This window comes from Dermacentor variabilis, chromosome 7 (genome assembly GCF_050947875.1).
Source record: "Dermacentor variabilis isolate Ectoservices chromosome 7, ASM5094787v1, whole genome shotgun sequence".
In the NCBI taxonomy this organism is placed as follows: domain Eukaryota; kingdom Metazoa; phylum Arthropoda; class Arachnida; order Ixodida; family Ixodidae; genus Dermacentor; species Dermacentor variabilis.
This window is the reverse complement of record NC_134574.1, coordinates 35,233,823-35,256,576: the sequence shown is the minus strand read 5'-3', so window position 1 is coordinate 35,256,576 and position 22,754 is coordinate 35,233,823. Positions and strand designations below refer to the sequence as shown.

Genomic DNA, 22,754 nt, shown 5'->3' with positions numbered 1-22,754 from the left:
CATACCTCCATAACTGCGTGGTTTCCGTCCATGATTGTGCGGACAGCAACCCCGGTTTTGTCCACAGATGTCAGAGTGAGCAGTAGTTTTGTTATGACTCAATGCAATGCATACACACTATCACAAACACGGTGGCAGCTGTCAAGGATAAAGAATAATTCTGACGCGGCCCTTACGCCGCTGACATCAAATTCGTTGTCTACATCGCGATGAACAAACAATTTGTTGCCGACCAGCTCACTGTCAAAAAAATAATTGGGATGTGCGTGTGGTAGGAGCCGGACAAAGGCATGGGTCTTACGTCGCTGTGAATGCTAATCAGTCACGAGATGACAAGAATTGCAGTGTCTGCGCTGCTTTTGTTCAAAACGGAAAAGAATTTGCCGATTCCTCCAGTATTAAGAGCGTGTTGATCTAGGAAGCATTTGTTTTTCCGATACCTTAGGTAATTCAACATACAGTTAATTAATACATTTTTCTTGGTCTCATGAAATATGAATTACAGAGGCTTTACAGTACTGCCATATATTATCTCATTTAAGAGGAAGCATTTTTAGTTTGGGAGTCTAAATAAGGTAAAATCTTTTTTCTTGGCGACCACTCCACCAAATTTGATGAGGCTTGTTGCATTTAAAAGAGAAAATTAAAATCTAGTAGCAATTGTTGGTAGTGAATTTTTTATTTAGGCCATCAACTTTTATATAAAACTTGTTGAAAATCACAAATTTTCAGAAAATGAGACTATCCAGTTAACTTAATTGAGGTTAACTCAGCAATGAAAAACGATATCACATTTTTCTAAATTGCATCAAACGGTACCCTGAAAGTGGGCAAAATTGATGTATTACATGTGGCTCTGAATTAGAACACTAATATGTGTGTGGGACTTGCAATACTCCTGTAAACAATGCAACAAATTCACGTAAGATATAAACTGATACATCAAATTTGTCCGCTTTGGATGTTTTAACGGATGCAGTTGACAGAACTGTGATATCTGTTCTTGGTGCAGATCTACGAAATTGTAAACTTCAGGCCTTAATTTTATGTCAAGCATACCAATTTTTTAAAATTCCTTTTAAATAATGAAGACCGTAAATCGAAATTCTGCTTCCCACAGTCACTAGAATTTAACTTTCTCTCTCAACTGCAACAACCTTCATTGAAATTGGCCCTGTGGTTATCTGAGAAAAGTGTTTCTGCATTTTACTTGTACTTGAATGGGCGGCATCGGAGTTGGGCCCGAGCTAAAGCTTTGTCTTTTTCATGAGAATACTATCATCCTGATGTACATGAGCAGCTAATCCTTCTAGCAGTGTGCGAATACTCGAACATTTTATTTTGAATCGAATAGTGAACTTTCAAATAACTTGATTTGTAAATTGAATATCTAGTATTTGATTTTTCAAATAGTACCCACAGTGAATGACCCGGCCATGGTTGGTGCCTCTATGCATGCAATGTTCCCACGACGTGCGGTACAAGGTTCGACCAAGTCGACTGGACCAATCGAAACAATTACCGGTACGTGAACGGAGGGAACAACGAAGGAAGCACAAGTGGGAAGCACGGAAGCATGTGTGAATTGATTGATCGGGCCGATTAGCCACCAGAAGGCACGTACGCTGATCGCATCGGTTACGCGAGTTCAGTGCTCAAGCACACATGCAGGTTCGTGCAGTCTGCAGCTTTCTACCCACATGTAAGCACACAGGCAAACTTTGCATCCGTGCCCACGGTAGTTGCTGGCTGGTCGACCGTGGACCTGAACCCCACTTCAAAGGCAGTCAATCTAACCTGCATGTGCGATCCCACGACCGATCACTGATGAGCCACCCCTAGGAACAGTGGCGACAAGCTTTCCTCGACGGTTCGTAGCCCGCTACTACATCGGCCAGTGGCAAATTTTCGTCACGGCCACATTACTGGCCATACTGTCTAGACGTGTCATCGGGTGTCGGCGACTAAAGCTACGGTTTCATGCTGAATCAATGCAGATCTATTCACTGTGGTTGCATGACCCTCAGAAAGGCGACAAATCCCCTTGCCTACGAAAGCGAGTGCACGAGATGATCATTGTTTACGGACGCCATCTTTGTGAAATACCATACGGTGACTCCTCGTCACGAAAGCCATTCGTATAGGAGCTCTTTTCATAGCTTCAAGCGGCCCTTCATGGCAGGCTCGAAAATATGATGTGGCAACACTGACACAGACAGACGAATTTACACAAACGGCAGATTGATGCATTGGAAAATAAAAAGGGGGAGGGGGGTGTGTGAAAACATGCCCCGCAAACTTGCTACACTTTACCATCGGTGCCGACCACAGTCGACCCATGTGGTGCCGATGACAAAGCAGAGCGATGCCAAGTAACGTGTTCACGGTGTCTACCAAGTTGACATTTCCAAATTCCCCAAGTTTTCCACATTTTCCCCAAGTGCCTTTGCATAATTCCCTGAATGAAACAGCACTTTGTTTTATGTCAAGACGGGCTGACACCATGTCACCCGATGCTATCACTCTCTAGTAAGCATGTTGAAACAAAAAATGACTTACTCCACTTTGAATAGTCAGGAGTAATATTTACTTTATCGAAAAAGAAAACAGAAGGAAGGTGTTAGTAAATAGCAAAGCGAATAAAATATGTTCGAAAAAAGGAATGGTAAAGCCCATTCCAAATCGAGTTCAACATTTTCAAATAGAAATGTAAAGGAGATGCATACAGATGTAAATATTTTCAAATATGAGCTACTTCTATCAACTGATAGCAAGCTCATCGGTATGAGGCCTGAACTTCGTCATAATTAAGATTATCTCTCAGCAGCTGGAAAGTCAACCTCAGCTGTCCTGACATACTCTCAGCCCGTACACAACACCTGAGTGTTCATGGCAGCCGAAACGACAAGGTGCAGAGAGCAGATGTCGCGGAGCATGGGTTCGGAAAACGTGAGACGGCACCCGACAAAATGAGAATGCGGGCGAGCGCAGGCACCGGCACATTGGGTTTTGTGAGCACATGTTCCGCCCAGAAAAGTGTCGCCTAACAACAGAGGCGTGTCTCTTCCTTTTTTCACTCTTCTTTCTGCGCACACCTCCTTCTTTGGCACTTTTTTCTGCGGCTGTACTAGCTATGCAAGCAGTGAAATGTCACCTTCGTACTTGTGGGGATGCCACACGGTCGCACTTTGCCCTTTTAAGATGGTATCGTTTACGCACGCTTGCGCTTTGACATAGTTAGGTGTCTACCTCGAGCGAGACACAGCAAGAAATGTGAAAAATAAACAGGAAAGCAAGAAACCTTGCGCTTTGGAGGCAACCTGGAGCTACCTTTTTGTCAGTAGTTTTCTCAGCATCAACGTGTTTTGCGCACATCACTCTTATTATACGGTGCTTCGGTGGTGCCTGGTGGTGGAATCTATGGAAAATAGCAACAGCGACATTTTCGTGGATAGCTCATGTGGTGACAACTTATGAACTGATGAGTTGATGGACAGAATGATAAATTTTGAGGCTTTCCCTATAACAATCTTTCAGACAGGGAAAAAACTTTAATGGGAAAAGGACCTGCGAGGTTGCTAGCCCGGGCTCAGGCCTCCGGGGCATTATGTGCGGTAAGGCATAGCCTTTCCACCGCTGCCCGGGCCCGCTGGATAGCCCATAATTGGTCGTCTAGTTCCGAGCTAGTCAGAGCGCTTAGCCATCGCTCCTCGAGAAGGTCCGGTTCTATCTTGTCCTCTACATATACTGATCTTATCTGTGTGCACTTCCACAAGATGTGTGCCATGTCTGCCTGTTCGTGTTTGCAGAGCTTGCAGCTCGCGTCTGGGTATTGTGTTGAATTTATTCTGTTTAAGTGTACTGGGTTTCGGAACGTTCTGGTTTGCAACTTTTTCCAATCTCTTTCTTGAGACCTGTTGAGTTGTTTGTGGAATTGGGGATATGCTTCTCTTTGTTTCGTGTAGTGTGTCAGTATGTCGTTGTACGTGACCATCTGTCCCTGTCGTCGTTTATCGCTTCTTCTTCGTCATCGCCTCCTCCATGTTCTCCATTGCGTCCGCCGCAGTCCTTCCCCCTTCCCCGCGGGTTGCGGGGTGTTGGGCCGTCACTGTCCGTGCCACGGTGGATTAGTTTTCGTGCGGCTCGGTGGGCCTTCTCATTGAGGTTGGGAGGGGCATTCATGGTTACATCTCCCATATGTGCCGGGATCCATTTGAGGTATTTGGGTGTAATTTGCCATTCTTAAAGTCTTCTGCTCCGCGGTTCAAGATTTTGGCCGCCTCAGTGGAGACCCAGCCCTTTGTGAAGTTCCTAATGGTCGTCTTGGAGTCGCCGGTTATTGTTCTGTATTGTTGCCGACCGTTGACTACAGCCAATGTGATTGCCGTTTCTTCCGCTGCCTCCGACGATCTGGTCCTTATGGAGCCCGCAGTCACGGTCTTTCCTTTCGTGCATACAACCACCATTGCGAAGAGGGAGTTACCTTTGTCAGTGCCTACACCACCACTGTCGTCCCGGTTTCGGGGGTACTGGGCGGCGTCCACAAAGAGCACCCCCTCCCGCACACCGTGGTTTTTGAGAATCGTTATCGTGCGGCATTTTCTCCTCTCGAAATTGTGCACGGGGTGCATGTTCTTTGGGATATTTTCTGTGTTTGTTGCGGCTCGGACATCTGGGTGAATCTGCGCCTTGGGACCATTCATTCCATGGTAGTTTATGCCAATCTTTTCCATGATTTCTTGCCCGCCTTGGTTCGGAATAACGAACAATTTACTGTGGTCCCCTGAAGTTCGTTATATTGACATGTGTACTTATCTTTATCGGGCGACCGCGTTTCGCCGCCTAGCAGGTGTTGTCGCGCAGCGCGGTGCGCGCATGCATGTGTCCGAGGTTTCTGGAAAGTTATCGATGCTTCTATCCGCTATCTGTTGTCGCCGAACCTTGTGTTATCTGATTTCATCGCGTGACTCGGGTGGTGTGGGGCTATGTGGAGGGCATGCGGGTCCCAACGATTGGTCTGGAACATTCGACAGCTGCTGTGTAAAGGCCGACGCGCTTGACCCGCTGATCAGATTTTCGACGATCGCTGACCGTGTTCGCCGCTATCGTTGTGCTATAAGTGCAGCCTGTTTTTGTGGGCACAGGTTCACCCAATTTAGGTTAGTTTTGTCTTTCACAGTATTTGCTACTGTGTTCTTCAATGTCACCACCACGTGACAATGTCGAGATTTCACTGTATTGCTATTTAGGAAACTTTTGCTATTTCTTCAGTTTCAGAGGGAAAAAAGCACTTAGTCGCATCTGACAGACATTCCATCAATAAAAAATATTTTTCAGATGTTTGTATTCGAACCGAGTTGTTAAAGGGACAGACAAGCGCCCAGAACATGAATAGAGATAACACTGATGATGGAAAGGTTGCCTATTGCAGTGGCTAGAATGAGCCATGTTTTTCTCATTAAACGTGGATTGATATTTTTAATTCTTCACTAAAGGTCGCGAAAAATGACCTTTGGCACCCCAGGTGCAAAAGCATAAAGATGCCCAAGTGACCTCTCGCGTGACCTCCTACTAGTGTACGTGGTTCCTGGTTTTTCTATTAGTATTCAAATGTGGTGCACTTTTTTCTAACTTACAATGTGCAGAAAGGCCTTCGTTTGTAGCAAGTGGAAAAGTGGCGCTCCTTTGTCTTCGATGAGTTGGCGACAGAACTACGACAGGGCCAGCCAGCAATGACGTAGGCGTGTACTTGGGGAAAAACGCAGTACAAATATAAGAAATGCCTTTAGAACAATGTAAACTTATTGTATCAGCTTTTTCTTTTCAAAAGTGGTTGAAAAGGTCAAAATGTAGATGGTTAACGACAGTTACACCCACTCCTGTGAAAGCAGAAGGATAGGCGGCTTTCACAATTTGCAAGGCGGAGTATCCACATAGCTCCCACTCCTCAGCATTACTGGAGGAGGGACTCTTACATTTATAGAGGCTGCCCAGATAGAAAAATTCTGTTTACAGAACATCAATGCTCTTTTGGAAGTAACCGCTGCAGCTGTAAACACTACCGAGGATGAGCTTTGCATTGCGCCATAAAAAATATAGGTCCTTAGATATTGGTTGCGAGTCCTTTTAAAGGGATACTAAAGGCAAATACCGAGTCGACGTGGACTGTTTAGGTACCTCTCCAGAAACCTCGCAACGTTTCTTTCGTGCCAAGTAAAGACTTAGTTTACGAGGAAACTGTATTTGAAGGGTTCGAATACCTTTTTCGAAATTCAAATCTCCTGCCACCCAATCGGGGGAGTGGTAATGTTGCATATGGCATCATCGCCCTTTGCTGCCATTGGTGAGCAAAACGGTGCCTGACAGACAGCGGCACCGAGCCAAAACAGAGCGGCGGATTCGTCACTGCAACTGCTTTTTGGTCAAGTGGCATAGACTGTTCGGGCATCCTGCGACATGGCATGGAAGTTGAGTTCTCTGATACTTGCAGTTTGTGCGAGTTTCGTGAGACAGCAAAACCAGTGCAGCACTACGCGATAATGAAACTATTGAAACGCGAAAGCGTGGGCGGTGTAGAGCCGAGCGAAAACGAAACCTTTGGACTGCCCGGATCTTTGTCAAGGGTACTTTCAATGAGTTCTTTTTCTAAACATGAAATGGAACTGGACAAGTAGCATTTTATTTCATCTTATATACAATACAAGGTTGTTTTTTGCAACGAGTAGTTGAGTACTAGTGACGGCATTTAACTTAGAGTGCTTTCATCATCGGGCAAGTGCTTGAATGTCCCAGAGGAGTCTCTAATCATGTCCTGCACTTGCGTCGATTTCTCTATTAAGGCTCTATTCGCGATAATATTGACGCCTTAGAGATTCTCGAGCACTAATCTATCACTTTAGCTTGACTTAGATTTTGCCTTTAGTGTCCCTTTAACAGAGGTCACATGCAAATTTGATGTTCCGTTTAATAAGAGTAGAGTGCACACTATACATTTCGGTTGATAGGTACATAAGTTACTGATAGCTAGCACGATTCTTGTTAAGTAATGTGATTCGCCTCCTGAGCATGTGCAGCATTGTGTTTTTTGCACAGAATTTGGAACCATAAAGGTTTGCGTTAAATTTTCTGACATTCAATTCGATATTTGGCATTTTTTACTTGATTCAATTCGAAATCTACTATTCGGTATTCGCACACCCCTAAACTTGAAAATGGGATACCAGTGAAACATAAAGGACGCGCACACAAGGAAAAGGCGTGAGACACGGACGGACGCTGGACTTCCAACTGTACTTTATTGGAATTCACATTGCCGGACATAACCTCCGACGCATGCACATCTTCAACTCCTCCCAAGAAATGTGCATTGATAACACCTCGAAAAGTGCATTGCCGTACGAAAATAGCCGACGCATATGCAAAGTGTACTCGTCCCAAGACCCATGCATCAAGGTCAGTTTTTTAATCACCTTTTACCTACCCAATACGTAAGCACGTTTCTTGTTGGCTAAACACAAAGACATATCAATGACACAATTTTCTTTCTCACTTCCAATGTGAGAAGCTTCTAGGATTTCCCGTTCGTATATAGTCTTACCCCTCCCCAAAATGGTCACACGACCATACAGTGGCGTACTTTTTTTGCACTTCTTGCAGCTGCGGTAATAAAGTGCCAAACTGCTTCCCTGGTGCCCGCTTAAGGATGCGTTATGTTCTTGCAGGCAGTTGTTAACACACCTACCTGTCTGGCCTATATATACTTTACCACAAGCCAACAGAATGCTGTAAACGTCCTTTCCTTGTGCACACATCCCTTTGTGTTTCGCTGGTATCCCTTTTTCAAGTTCATTATGCACCAACTGCCCCAAGAGCTTGCGCTAATAAACCCCTAAATTCTTCCCTTGCAGTACATTTCGCACGGACTAGATCACAGTTATAAAGTTGGCATTCCACACTGTCAGACTGCTCCCTTTTTTAATTCTTACCTACCATGCACATCCAATGAACAGCATCGCCTCCCAGCATTAGTAGCAACAATGGTAGACAACCGTACATATTATTGAATGCCCTAGCTAACATTGTATACCAAGGAAATAATTGTTTTAAATTTGATGCAGATTTCCGCGTAGTAATGAATATTTCTGTTCCGCCACTAACTATTTTCACACATTGTTTTGTATTATTCATTCCCTTCTGTAATGTCATTTGACCTGGAGGACACTCGAAATAAATGGATGTATTTGATCGAGCGAGTTTCTTTTACTGTAGTCTGTGTGGTGCCTCTTGCCGACACTCGACTCACCAGAGCGACGACACCGCGCAGCTTTTTCCAGTCGAGCACCTTGGCTGGCAGCGGGTGCATAGCGGAAAGCCGGGTCAGAACCGCCCGGCTGCTTAGGGCGCCGCGGAGCAAGGGGCCTTTTACCAGTGGTGCCACCTGGAAGGCCGTTAGATCAGATTATTTACATTTGCACATCAAAGTCACTAGGACTAAAAAAAACGCAATGCCTGACAAGCGACATCTTCCGTGGTAGCTCAGTGACTATGGTGCTGCGCTTAAGTGCACGAGGTCACTGGTTCGATTCCAAGGTGGGGTCCGGCCGCACACGAATGAGGACAGAATGCAAAAATGCTTGTGCGATGTGCCACGGGTGCATGTTGATGAACTGCTGGTGGTCAAAATTATTCCAGAGCCTTCCACCACAGTGTTCTTCAAAATACATTGTGCAGTTCTGGGGCATTAAACCCCACAACTTAAGTACGACTCAATTTTAATGCCCGAGAGAGCCCCAAATACCTGTGACATTTACAAGTTTTGAGGGATTCGGGGATGCTTCACTTATTACAAAAAATTGTCGTACTGAAAGCCAGTAGAAATAAATCATAATTATTGCATCCAACAAAGTCGTTCTTTATACAGTGCAACAAAATAGCCGTGCAGCACTGCAAGCATGGATGATACATCTTCATAAAATAAAAACCAGAACAGTCAAATGTCAAATATGAAAAAAAAGTCCACTTTGTGTGAACATAAGTGATTCTATAGAAACAAAAGACTAACACACAAACTCCACACAAAAGCAATTCAAATAGCAATGATTGCATATGGGAAAGCAAATACAAGTTGAATAAAGTTCTAAACGATCTGGTTGACTTCATTTCCTGCACTAATCTGTATGAAAAGGAAAAATTATCTAAAAAGGCTACAGTAAGAATTGCAAGGGTTTCAGTATGTTGTAATCCTTGTGGTAGCGAATCGTAACTGTCGGATGTTAAGCCATTAAGTGCCGATGACGAATTAATTCGTCATCACAAAGATTGCATTACCTGGTAATTTTGACACATAGGTAAACAACAGGCAACATCTTTAGCTATTTTCTTCAACAAGAATGGTAGAAGTGCCACAGGCATTCCTGGTATCTTCATTTCTAGAAAGAAAAAAAAGCAAAATAAATGCACATTTGTTTTTAATCTGCCCTTTTAATAAATTTTTGAGTGCTTGTCATAGCAGTTAGGAATTAAAGACAGTGCATTCTATGCCACATTGCTAAGCAGTGTTTTCTCTAATAAAATGTGTGACAATATATGGCTTGATAAAGGGAAGATCAGACATCCACCCGTTCGTAGCAATTGCTACAAACGAAACCCAACCTTTGCCCTGCCATCTGCTAGCCGCCTGGTTAGCTCAGATGGTAGAGCGGCTGCCCCGGAAAGGCGGAGGTCCCGGGTTCGAGTCCTGGACCAGGACAAATTTCTCTTCAACTCTGAGGCTTTTCTTTCAAGGAACCCGATTGGGTTTCTTTCGTAGAAATTGCTACGAACGGGTGGATGTCTGATTTTTCCTTTATCAATTACTTCACCTTGCGGGTTCCCGCAGAACTACTACGTCAATCTATAGCTTGTTTGCGATAGCATCCCATGTTCCAGCAAGCAAGCCAGCCAAGTGCACTCGCCAGTTGTATATCCACATGCAACAATGCAGTTGTTTCAAGAATTCTGCCATACAGCATTTCTTTAATAGCAGGTGCATACGCAGCAGCACCTAAGACGTTTAGCACTTCTTTATGTCTGGCGATGAATAGATCAACTACATCCTGCAGCAGACAAAAAACTACAAAGTGGTACAGCGTAGCATGCATTTCTCGAAGCTGACGTTTGTGTGCAAGTTTTAGAATGAAATGGCGTAAACAATTAATGCAGACATTCCATATACAATTCATATTTATAGCCTCGCAAGAAGATGAATGCAGGTGTACATTGTAAAGTAGGCTGGGTCTGTGCATATGCTAGAGGTCGTGCTTGTTCTGAAAGCAAGTAGTATATCTTTGTTACCTATTCCATGAAAATATATTTTTTTGTGGCTACAAATACTTTAGAGATGGCTGCCAGTAATAAAAAAATAAGAATTACATCAACATTGCTATTCTTACTTCTGGTTCCTATCTTACTGCCGATGCAAAGGTAACGATGCCCTTGTCTTCTCAGTCAATAAGATAGCGAGCAGCATTACAGTAAATTAAGATAAACTATTTCGATATCATACCAAGATTACATAAAAATACAGATATTTATGCATCATTTTATTGCAAATTGGAAAATAGGTGGGAGGAAACAAAAAACAACAAAGACGCTGTATATTCCTCTGTCAATCAAGATGAGTTATGCAATAAAGGTAGGGCCACCTAGGCTGGGGAACCAGACGTAGACCCCATCTCTTGAAACGTCAGAAAATTGAAACGAAAATGTCACCCAGCAAGTCACAAAACATGGCTGTAATTTAAGAATCAACTCTCATTGGAGGAGATGCCACCAGTCAGTTGAATGTTTCAATTACCACTGAAACGAATGCTGAATGTTTTAATCTTGAATGCCTTCTTTCTTCATAAAATATCACGTCTAGACCTGCATCAATAATACATTTGTATCGCATTTGCCTCTGAAAGACACAGCAAAGCCTTTCCGCATTACTTGATGAAGCCATGTTACACACTTGAATAGTAAAAACACCTGCCTAATAAAGAATATTTCCCACTAATAGGCTAATTTTTGCTACCAGAAGGTTATGTGGTCTTGCGTAAAGTTTTGTTTGACTCCTCACTTCAAGCCTTTTGGTTTTAGGAAGCTCCAAAATATAGCACATACATTTGATGACCTGCATCATGTTTTGCTCCCATAAAGGCCCAGTGTACTTTATAAAGTACACCATCGTAGCGTTTCAAAAAATAAAGCAGAACTCGTTAAACTTTGACAATGCATTTAGAGTGCAAAAAGATTGTCTAGTACCAAAAGTAAACAAAAGTGACCTGGTATATTTTTCTTGGCGTTTTAATGGGTTAATAAAAGTAGAGTATGTTACATATCTGAATTCCTAAGTACTTAAGTTACTGATAGCTATCAACATTCTTGTTACGTATTGCGAGTAGCCTCCTAAGCATCTGCAGCACCGCGTTTTATTTTGCACAATATTTGTAAGCATCAAGAAGTTGGATTAAAATTTCTGATATCCGATTTGATATTGGAAGGAAATAGGAAATAGGAAAGTTTATTCAAAATAGGAAAAGAACACAGAAAATATTGTGCAAGACATCTGAATCCCTAGCTCAAAGCTAGTTGGTGTGCATGCTAGTTATTATTACCAATCACAACGGCAACACAATAAAGTATAAATAAATCACATACACATAAATAATATATTAGGACTTTCAGACTGACTCCAACCAAATAACTGAATTTTATTAGCCCGACGTATCATATACACATAAATATTCATTTATAAACACCAGGCAGGGTACTTGTAATAGCTACGAGAAACTTACAGAAAGGAATTTGTACTTAGTAACTATACGCTGCAAATGAAGAAAAAAACAACAGATAAATACACCAGCGAGATGAAAACCCTATGCAGATAACAGTAGTGAGTGATAATGGGATTTCAATGATATTGACAAAAATTTGGCTTGCTTTACTTTCAATGGTAAGCTGTTCCATAGGAGTGCTCCAGTGTTGTTTAACCTCCCCCTTCCATTTAGATAATGCATTTTTGGCAAGAGAAAATTTCCTTTAAGTACGCTGCGTGTATTGCTTCTGCAGTATAAAAAATTTGATGAACTTGAAGGGTAGTTAGTGGTTATGCTATTAGGAGTACTTAATGTTGTTCTAATTTCAGTAATAAATTAAAAGGCAGTATATTTAAACTTTGACACAGTGGCATTGATTTAGCACTGTAATCTAAAAAAGTCATAAATTGCAAGGCCTTTTTCTGAAGAAGTACAATAGGTTCCACATATGAAATGTACGTGTTACACCAAGATGCAATACAGTAAAACAGATGGCTATAGAATATGCTACAGTAAATTGCTCTCAGAGTGGCAGTGTCGAAGTAATAACGACATTTGTACAGAATAAAACAAGCTTTGCTTAACTTTTTACACAGCAATGCAATGTGATGCTTCCAATGAAGATGCTCATCTAGTGCGATGCCCAAGTATTGAATTGAACTCACCCGCTCAAGTATATTATGGTTCAGAGAAAGCGAACGACATTCTCCTAGAGGTGCTTTCCACGAAGAAGTAAAGAGAATATATTTCGTTTTCTTGGTATCAAGAGTTAGCTTATCTGACGTGAACCACTGGTAAACACTTAGAAGTTCATTATTAGCCACTTAGAATGGTTTGTCCAAGGAGTCTAGCGCACAAAGTACAACAGTGTTGTCTGCATACATTACAGCAGAAAAGTTTTCAAAGGCATTGGGAAGATTGTTTACAAATAAAGAAAAAAATATTGGCCTCAGTACTGAGCCTTGTGGGACACTTGTAACAATGTCAGAAACGTCGGATTTGGTATCTGCAATGGCAACTAGTTGTTTTCTGTTATTGAGAAAGCTGTCGAAAAATTCAAGAGTTAGACCTCGAAAACCATAGCATTCTAACTTATTTAGCAGTATGTCATGATCCACAGTGTCAAATGCTTTTCTCACATCTAGAAATATGCCTAGGACACTTTTGTTGTTGTTCAAGTTAGAATTTATGTAGTCAGACAAAGCTAATACTGCTGTGCTTGTCAATCTTTTAGCTCGAAAACCATGCTGGCAGTAAGACAAAATGTATTCACGTTCAAGAAATCAAGTGATTCGTTGGGCGATAAGTTTTTCAAAGACGGTGTTAGGCAACTTAAGACAGCTATAGGACAGTAGTTGTCTAACAAATTACGGCCCCATGTTTGTAAATAGGAAGAAATTTAGTGATCTTTAATAAGTATGGATAGGTAGCAGTAGAGAAAGAAAGATTGAATATTTTTTCTAATGGCTTGCACAGTATATCAATAAAATGCTTGAAGGTCACTGTGGATACTTTATCACGACCAGTAGAATGTTTGAATGGCATGCCGTTAACTATGAATACTATCTCCTCCGCTGTAATGTCCACAATACCAAATGAGTTTGTCGTCCTTTCCGGGTAAGTAATAGATGAAAGAAAAGGTACATTATTAGACATTGCTTGACCAGTCACAGAGGTATGAGTTCAAACGATGTTACTAAGGATCCATAGATCTTCCTAAGATTTTCAAGTTTGGCATTGTATATTCTCTAACTGATGGCTTGATTACTGAGTTGATAATGTGCCACACAGCATTTGAATTACCAGAATTACGGACTATTAAATTTGTGTAATACTCTTTTTTACGTATACGCATAGCACTACTTACTATATGTCGAGCCATACGAAATTTTTGTTCATAATATCTGCTACCCCTATGTGACTTTACTTTAGTGTGCCAAAAGTCTTTATATTTAATTAATTTTAGCAGTCCTTTCATCATCCAAGGACAGATAGGAGTGCTATGATATCTTTTTACTATGCTGTTTGAAGATTGTGCTAATGCATCACACAATGCTTTGCTGAAACTGTCAGATTGCATGTTTGCATTCTTTTGCAGATTTATAGTTAAAGAGCAGAGGCACTCGCATAATACTGGATAGTTAACTCAATGAGAAATATGAGAGTGACCCTGAGAATGAGTGGTTCAATGGAAAAAGATGGCAGTAGCAGAAAGATCCGTTACAGCCGAATCATAAACATTACACAAGCTTGAATTGGTGTTAAAGTTGCATAAGATATGATTGATCAGTGTGGATGTCAATGAAGTTATATGTGTCGGGGTTTTAATGACGTTATGGAAGCCATATTATCTAACAACATTAAAATATTCACTGTCATGTTCCTTTATAGCATCAATATTAAGGCCTCCACATATTATTTGTTTATTTAAACTGGTTAAACAAACTAATGAATGCTCGAAAAGTTGCATAAAAGTTTATTTGTTTTTGTTAGGAGCACTATAAATTATCACTGCAACAAAGCATTGAGAATTCACAACAAGCATATCAAATTCATTCGCTATGAGCAAGAGTATTCCTTAATGATTGAGCATGATATAGAAGACTTCACAAATAGTCCAACACCACCACATCTATATACTGTACTTCAAGGAGTGGAAAGAGTGAATATCCGGGTATATGGTACAATTCATCTAAACACAGCCATGTTTCTGAGGTAGCAATAACGTCAAACGGGAAAGTATGCAATGACAGAAGAGAGCAAAGATTGTCAATATTTTTTCATAATATTTCAATATTTCAATTGAGAACTGCAGTCATGAGTGCAATGCTTTTATACGTGGCGCCACGAAAACATGAACGAAAAATTAGTCTATAATGGAGTATGTTTATCCGCTGCCGTCACACAGTATGCATAACTCAGCTAGGGACAGATGTAGCAAAGCGTGTTCTCCTCCGTAGTACCTAAGCGCAGTCCCCAGATTTGCCCTTTAGAGCATGAAAGTAAAGCTGGGAAAGGGATGGGACAAAGCAAAGCAAACCTTAGACTTCATTGTGGCGTCCACCTGTCGGGAAGAGCCTAGTGCAAACTGGCGCCCTGCCAGAGCCCAGGCCTCCCTTTCGAGTGCTTCCAGAGCACCGTCCACTTGCGCCACTGTCTGCTGCGTGCAAACTGGGTCGTAGCCGATCCCATTGAGATCCATCTTGGACAGTACACCAAGCAGCTGCACCTCTTGCTCTGCGTGAGGTCACAAGTTGGTATGGCAGTGAAGCAGTGAGTAAACAATTCAAAGTCATCAACTATACTTAAATTTTAGGACTGTGTATAAACATACTGAGTCGATAGGGACATTAGGAGGCAGATGTAAAGTGTGTAATTAATTAAAAGGTTGTAAAAATGTGCATCGCTACTGATCACAGCACCACTGTTTCCCTACGTTTTCAGCCATCAATTCACACGCTATGTAGCGTGGGAGTGTGATATCACTTGTGTGAACAATAGAATTGGCTACCCACGTTATGTCGTCAAGAATGCTTGAAACATGCCATTTTATTCAGCTTATGTTTAATATGATACATACCAGTTGCAGTTGTTTAGTGAATACGGTGTTGGGCTGCTGAGCACGAGGTCACGAGATCGAAGCCTGGCCACGGCGGCAGAATTTCAGCGAGGGCGAAATGCGAAAACACCCGTGTACTTAGGTTTAGGTGCCCGTTAAAGAACCCCAGGTGGCCCGAATTTTCGCTGTCTCCCAGTACAGCATGCCTCATAATTAGATCATGGTTTTGGCATGTAAAACCCCATAATGTAATAATTATGAATTAATAACAAAACCAAGAAACATGCATTATCACTAACAGTGGGTTTTTCTACGAGTGCTACTCTATTACTTCGTGAAAATAACATCGTTGTTGTAACGAACTTGTTCCACTATCATCTAATAATTATGTTTTATAAATTACTTACTATACAGCTATCATATGAAAAAAAAAAGAAAAAGAAATGGGCATGGGCAGGACACGTAATGGGGAGAGAAGATAACCGGTGGTCATTAAGAGTTACGGAATGGATTCCAAGGGAAGGGAAGCGTAGCAGAGGGCGGCAGAAAGTTAGGTGGCGGATGAAATCAAGAAGTTTGCAGGGACAACATGGCCACAATTAGTACATGACCGAGGTAGTTGGAGAAGTATGGGAGAGGCCTTTGCCCTGCAGTGGGCGTAACCAGGCTGATGATGATGATGATGATGATGATGATGATGATGATGATGATGATGATGAAGTCTTATGCAAAATTCGTCCAGAATGGCAGCAAAAACATATCCTAACAAGCCGACGTCCGGAAAAAAGCATTGCAAAGGCAGCTGAACATGCCTAACAGCGCGTCAAAACGTCTGTCAAAGATCCCCCCTCTTGAGTTAGACTTCAATGTAATGGTACTGTCTCCACCTCCCGCGCAGAAAGCATGGGTATGATTTCCAATGTCTATGTAATTTTTTTCTTCTTCTTTTCTTTATTCTAGGGTAGAGCAAACATTTAAATAGCCCATTTCACCACATTCCCAAGTTAGCGACAAGGCTTACTTTTTGCCACTGACGGCTACAAAGAACATTTATGAGCAATCGTAAACAAAGATATTATATATTTGCATGTTATCAGGCTACTATCAAACCGAAATATAATCGAAAACGGCTACTTTGCAGTTTTTACATTGCATATACGTGTGCATCAATGTGGTAAATGCTGTCACAGCGTCGGCTTCTTTTCGCTTCATGCAGCACAAGCCAACAATCATTGTGCATAGTGCCACCGCGTCTCCATCAGCTGCGCGAGGTTAGACTTGAAATTTCACTCCATGTAGCCCATGCTTAACAAGGAAAAATGTGTAGAAAAGAGATGTGGGAACGCACTCGGTTCAAATAAAACAAAAGTAGACAACACCTGCGTCAACGCACGAAGGAGACGGGACATAGCGATGGCCACACCGCATAAATGCTGAGGGGAAACACCACTGCTTGAGAGGAGGGTATTGTTTAATCACTCATACCTGTGTTGTAGCATGCCGACACTAAATTCTTGCGAGAAAGCATTCCTTGAGAGATACCCTCGGTGTCTAGACGTACAACAAAAAACGTTTCAGGAACCCTTTCAATGGTGCCTTCTATACTTGTGTAACATGCCCACAAAAATAGGTGCAGTAGCTAACACTTGTATGCTGTCCTTTTCATGGTCCCACTTTAGGTACCTGTCTAGTCATGCAATGCAATTAAATGCTTGTATAGCTGACTGCACATGTTTTCGGAACACAAAATTCAAGGAAAAGTGAATTTAGCTGGATTTTTCTTTTCTCTTCTGAACCTGGAATTCAGGGATGCAGTATCACGTTCACAAAGGGAAGTATACACTAGACTTCTCTTCACTGACTTCATTGGCAATAAACCTACATTGTCTTTTCTTCTCTTTTGTGGATCTCTTCCACCTAAACCTTTCACCTAAATATCCCTTCCAAAGGACAGTATGCTTTTATACATTGTGATACAGTTGCCGACCGATAATTCATACTCAACGGGGACCACCAAAAAAGCCTGAATAATAGGGAGTTCGATAACAGTCCATACGTCGAACTACGAGGAATGTGACACATATCTTTTTCCCTTTAGTTTTTATTTGCAATTGACGGTCTTGCATTGAGGTGCAAACTTCCATATAGTAACAATAGCTTTTAGCTGCTGAAACGCTTCATTTCACCGATCACTGCAACAATTTAACATTGTCGATAAGCTAGCAAGATACTGTGCTTGTTGCCAATATTTCCAGTTCACAATAGATAAATAAGTAAATAAATAAATAAATAATGCTCCTCAGTGATTACTGCAATGTAAGATTGTTCTGGAAGCATAGACCACTGCTGGTTCCTTTGAATAGATTCCAAAAGTGCCTAGTTAATGTATCTGAGCTGAGATGCCCTGAAAAGTGCTACCACACCAGACTGACCACTTCACAGCCAGCAGGCAGCACAGCCTTCCCCTTTCTAGAATCAAGATGGAGGTTGACGCTGATTGGAGCAACATCTAACCTTCTCTAGTCACTAGTGGCACTTTTGCAATATACTGTTTCTGAGTTCCTAAATTGCTACAAGATGCTTAAAGGCCAACTGCAACGAAATTTTCAACTGCATAAAAAAGCCAGTTTCAGATAATTTAGACATACAGTAGCCTCCGTGCAAAATTATATGCTTGAAATACAAGTGAATGCGTCAGAAAATGCCCGCATAAATCTATATTTTTCCTACGAAAACTGAAAACAATGCAACTATTACTACTCACTGGAAGTGAAGCATGACTTCGGCTGTGGAGAACCGGTGCCCAGGTTGTCTGCTTTCCTTGCTTGTAACACTCAAATGTATCTGAGAACAGTTCCTTTGTGTGTGCTAGCCATAGAGTTAGTACACTGCTAGCTGCTTCGTGCGCTGTGCTCATACCATTGTGTGCCCATGATGTTCTTTGAGTGCGAAGCATTCTTTTTTGAATCAAGCCGGTTTTCTCTATCAGGCTGTCTACGTTCGACGAGCAGCACCTCGGTGCATTCCGTCTCCATTCGAAGACAAGGAGCACATTGAAATGACCAAGGTGACCAAGCTAAAGGACTTTAGCTACCTTACACTGAGCAGGTAACTGCTGCCATCTATAGTAAAGGAACAGAAGCAGCAGAGACTGGCTGCAAAGTGTGTGTAAAGTTTCGCCCGTTTCGCTCTCACGGCATTGCATTCCTGCATCGTTTGCTGCCGCATCTACACCGTGGTTGCTGCATTTCGTTCTCCTTCACGACAAACGCAGCATGCGGTTCCCGCTTCTGCCACTGCATCAGAAAGGATTTTGTTTGTCTACACCGATGCGTCCCGTGTAGACGCACGAAATGTCTCGTAACATGATGCACCAGTGGAAATAATTGCTCAAGAATATCGCCCCTGAATACAATTTACCTTTGCTTTTCACACGCCGTCTTATAATCTTAAGATGACCTTAAAACACTAGAAAATAGCAAAACGACAAAGTGTGTATTGGGCAGTTGGGCCCCACCAGCTCGGTGCATGTCGACATCTTGTACTGCACTGATTCGCACAATGCTTCTCATTATGTAGATGTCAACTACACTTGAGTCTGCCAATTCCTTTTCATTATTATTATTTTACCATTTTACTGGCGACCAATGGAAAGTAGCAGTGCAAATAGGCCCTCTAATGAATGGATGCTACAAGCGCAGTATGAATGCATTCGTTTACATTTTTTGCATTATGATCTGTCGTGAGCGTGGCATCCTAGAAGGAACGATAGTTTCACGAAACCAGGCGTACTTATAGCCATAGCAAGAAAGCATTTGGCAAGCAGATCTTGCACGAGTAAGTGACTGTGCTAAGAAAAATTAGCCTCTGCAACTTCTTAAAGTGCAGATTACATGCTTTGGCAACGTTGGCTGGTCTGCGTCGCACTTGCCGGCTGCGGCACGATGCAAGCTTGCGCCCTGAAAGCTGGGACAGGAAAAATAGTGCTGCAGAACTGATAGTTGGGCAAGTTGGTACGAATTCATAGTGAAATATTTAGCGTGCACAATTGACAAGGACATAGCGAAGGGGGACACACAAGCGCTTACTCACAACTGTTTTATTTTCGGAAAGATACTTTTTCACTAGGAAAAATAGTGTTCTGCCTTCCTCTGCACAGCCATCGCTTGTGTTCGAGTACGTGTTCGAGCACCCGACAGTCATGCAAAGTGGCTGTCGCATTCTCACAACAGTTAAAATCCTGTGCACAACAATGAGAAAGTACACCCATGAATGCCAAGAGAGACACCCATTAACCACCAAATGTTGAGCGAGCAATGTGCCTGGGTGCCTATGTGCAACTGAGAGATCAGCAGTCGTGTGGGGTTCTGAGACTCACCGCCAGGTGTTCGTGTCGTCGGTTTAGGCGCTATTTAGGAGCTGCTAATAAGAAAATGGGACATTTACCAGCCCCGGAGCTTTCCCACGATTACTTTGATGGTATATGCTACGCATTTATCACCAATTTACCCCAAGTTAAATTTCGTTGCAGTTGGCCTCTAAGCAGAATAGAGTCAAACTGTGATGTCATGAGCAGTGGTTCAATAAAAACATGTAAGCATGTCACCATCTTTCAATTAAAAAACAGCACTCTGTACACAGAGCTTTCAACAATGCTGAACACTCCAAGAAACTCGTTCTGGACAATCTGCAGTCGTCATCTTTGCAATATTAGCTGTTCACAGACAATCACAAGATGTGAGGCAGTCTGCCTGTCCTGTCAAAGGATATAGGTAGTGGTGGAACAGCCGTTTGACCTTCTGGTGCAGGTCTTGGCACAAACAAAATCTGATTTGGCACAGCCACAAACACTTCTGCTGCAGCGTCCAACATACATCTACTTTATATCAGACATGGCCTCAATTTTAACTGAAATAGTAAATATCTATAGCAGATATCGCTGGCTTCATGCGCATCGATGAGGCATTCGGGCTTTACACTCGAACCTCTTCATAAAGAAACGGGATACAACAAAATTATTAATACAACAAAGTAAATGCGATTCCCTCTGAAATTCACTTACGAAGTCAACTGGTAAGAGCATCGCACGCGTAATGTGAAGACGCGAGATCGTTCCCCACCTGCGGCCAGTTTTATCATCCATTTTCATTTCCATTAATTTACAATTTCTTTAAGCATGTGTGGGTTTCTTGACCTGTTGCCTTCACCCAAAACGATCACATACTCATGACGCCTGCAGCAGAAAGGATTGTTCTACAACCGCCGCCAAGGTTTGTGAGTAGTTGTGCTAGATAACACTCCCAGAGTTAGTAAACATAAATACCCCAGAAAATGGATGGGAAAACGGTGCCATGGTAGCTCAATTAGTAAGACCATCGCGTGTGCAATGCAAAGACATGGGATGGTTCCCCACCTGCGGCCAGTTGTTTTTTCATCTATTTTCATTTCCATTATATTTATCATTTCTTTAATTCATTTAGTAAGTACAAGTAATTTCCCCTATGTTGTCCTTGGTGTCATTGTTTGTTGGCTTCTTATGATATGACAAATAAAAAACTGGGCCCCTCGGTTCCCTTTCTTCTCGTTCCTCAGAGATCCACGTATGTTAAACATTGTTTTAATGAAGTAAAATCGCCCTGCCAATCAATATAACAAACTAAATTCATCTCTGAAACCAAACAATACTGACCGCTGCATACCGAGCATATCACTTTCTGCCAGGTTCAGCACTCATTCGGCGCAGCAGTTAAACTCCCGCATTGAATGCGTCGTCGAGCAACACTGGTCTTTCTCACCGCCACGCATGGCCGTGCACCCGCAGCGGCTCATTGTCGCACTTCTCTCTCCCGCTGCGGCACGTAGCTGGCGAAGCTAGGCACGCAGGCGCAGCATCAGAGATCACACTGCATTCCTGCCAAAACGGTATAATAACTGCCACTTGCATGTGGCCCTCAGTAAGCAAAACCACATCACTTGTCCTCAGCAAGGGAAGGTTTAACCACGTCTCAGAGGTTCTGTTGGAAGAATATGTCATGCACTAAGAGTTTACAGGGTGAATGAGATGCAGCAGCATATTCGACTTGCACACACCTTTGTAGAGGGGGTACATGTTGGCCCTCTTCAGTGCCGACACCAGAGGCTTCTGGAGATGCAGCACCAGCACAGACAACCTGGCAGTTGCTTCCTCCAGAACTGCACTGGAGTTGTTGACACCTGCGGATTTCAGTTCGGTCAATCAATCAATCAATCAATCAATCAATCAATCAATCAATCAATCAATCAATCAATCAATCAATCAATCAATCAATCAATCAATCCTATTTGCGGGTGTTACTTCCTAGTGCGGCTGGATGTGCCAGTCACATGGTATTGCCCCCCTTTCAGTTTCTTAAGGCCTTATGCAAGAGACGGGGCTTCACAAACATGTATAGCAAATTTTTGAGGCCAAAGGACAAACTAACCACATAATATATATTAAGTTTGGCTTCATTGTTTTCTTGTTATTCCTGCCTAGTTTCATTTGTTCCTTTCACATTGCAAATTTTTATGCTTACCTTCCTTTCTTTATTGTTTAAACCATTTGCCTTGTAACCCTGCATTGCCCACCTGTTGCGCTCTCAAACGAGAACGCAGCAGCAATGTGCAAGCCCACATTGAGAAACATAACAAACACATTTCAACATTTCTGCCGGCCATTTCTCTCCAAGTTCCGTTTTCGACAGGTAAGTGGGCAATCTCACATTAATTCGGTTGAACACTACGACCGTTTAGTACATACTTTTCCGAGCTCCGGCCAACTACGGTATAATGAGGTTTCACTGTACTTTAAAAAATTTTTAAAAAAAGAAGGCCATTATCGATTTTCTTCAAAATGTCCTAAATGAAGCCTATTAACTTGAACTAGTATAACCTGGAAAAACATGTTCCATTATTTTTTTTGTTGTTGAGGAATTACAAAGCAAGAAATGTGGCCAAATAAATGGTACCACTGCTTCAACATACGGGGTTTGCAAGTGCTTGTACGTAGTTGAAGGTTCCCTTCTTTTAGGACAGAAAGATGCCTCAGGATGGTTCAGAAAGCAAGGATTGGGAAAAATGAAAATTTTGGGGTGAAAACACAGTGCATTCTTGAACACGAATTGCAAAATCTGTGCATGGCCATAGTGACAGAACGGTGGGGCATTGCTAACGGCAACTACAGGAAGGTATAGTTTTTCATGATTATATTGTGCATAGTGTTGCACACTAGCGAACATAAGGGACAAGAAGTGGACGTACGTAGCGCAATGTACTTGCGTTACGTACATCCACGCCCTGTCCCTTATGTTTGTCAGTGTAACACTAAGCACAATATAATC

At 42.2% G+C, this 22,754-nt stretch overlaps 1 protein-coding gene across 1 annotated transcript in view; it reads right to left on the bottom strand.

Annotated features, from left to right (window-relative positions):
• The window catches only part of PolQ (DNA polymerase theta), a 206,752-nt gene that overhangs the window by 45,765 nt on the left and 138,233 nt on the right, over positions 1-22,754 (bottom strand). Inside the window, exons 18-20 of the mRNA XM_075700430.1 lie at positions 21,487-21,609; positions 14,878-15,074; positions 8,303-8,437 (exon numbers count right to left, since the gene is read on the bottom strand). Of these exons, the coding sequence (XP_075556545.1) occupies positions 8,303-8,437; positions 14,878-15,074; positions 21,487-21,609 (455 nt within the window). The remainder of the gene's footprint in view (positions 1-8,302; positions 8,438-14,877; positions 15,075-21,486; positions 21,610-22,754) is intronic.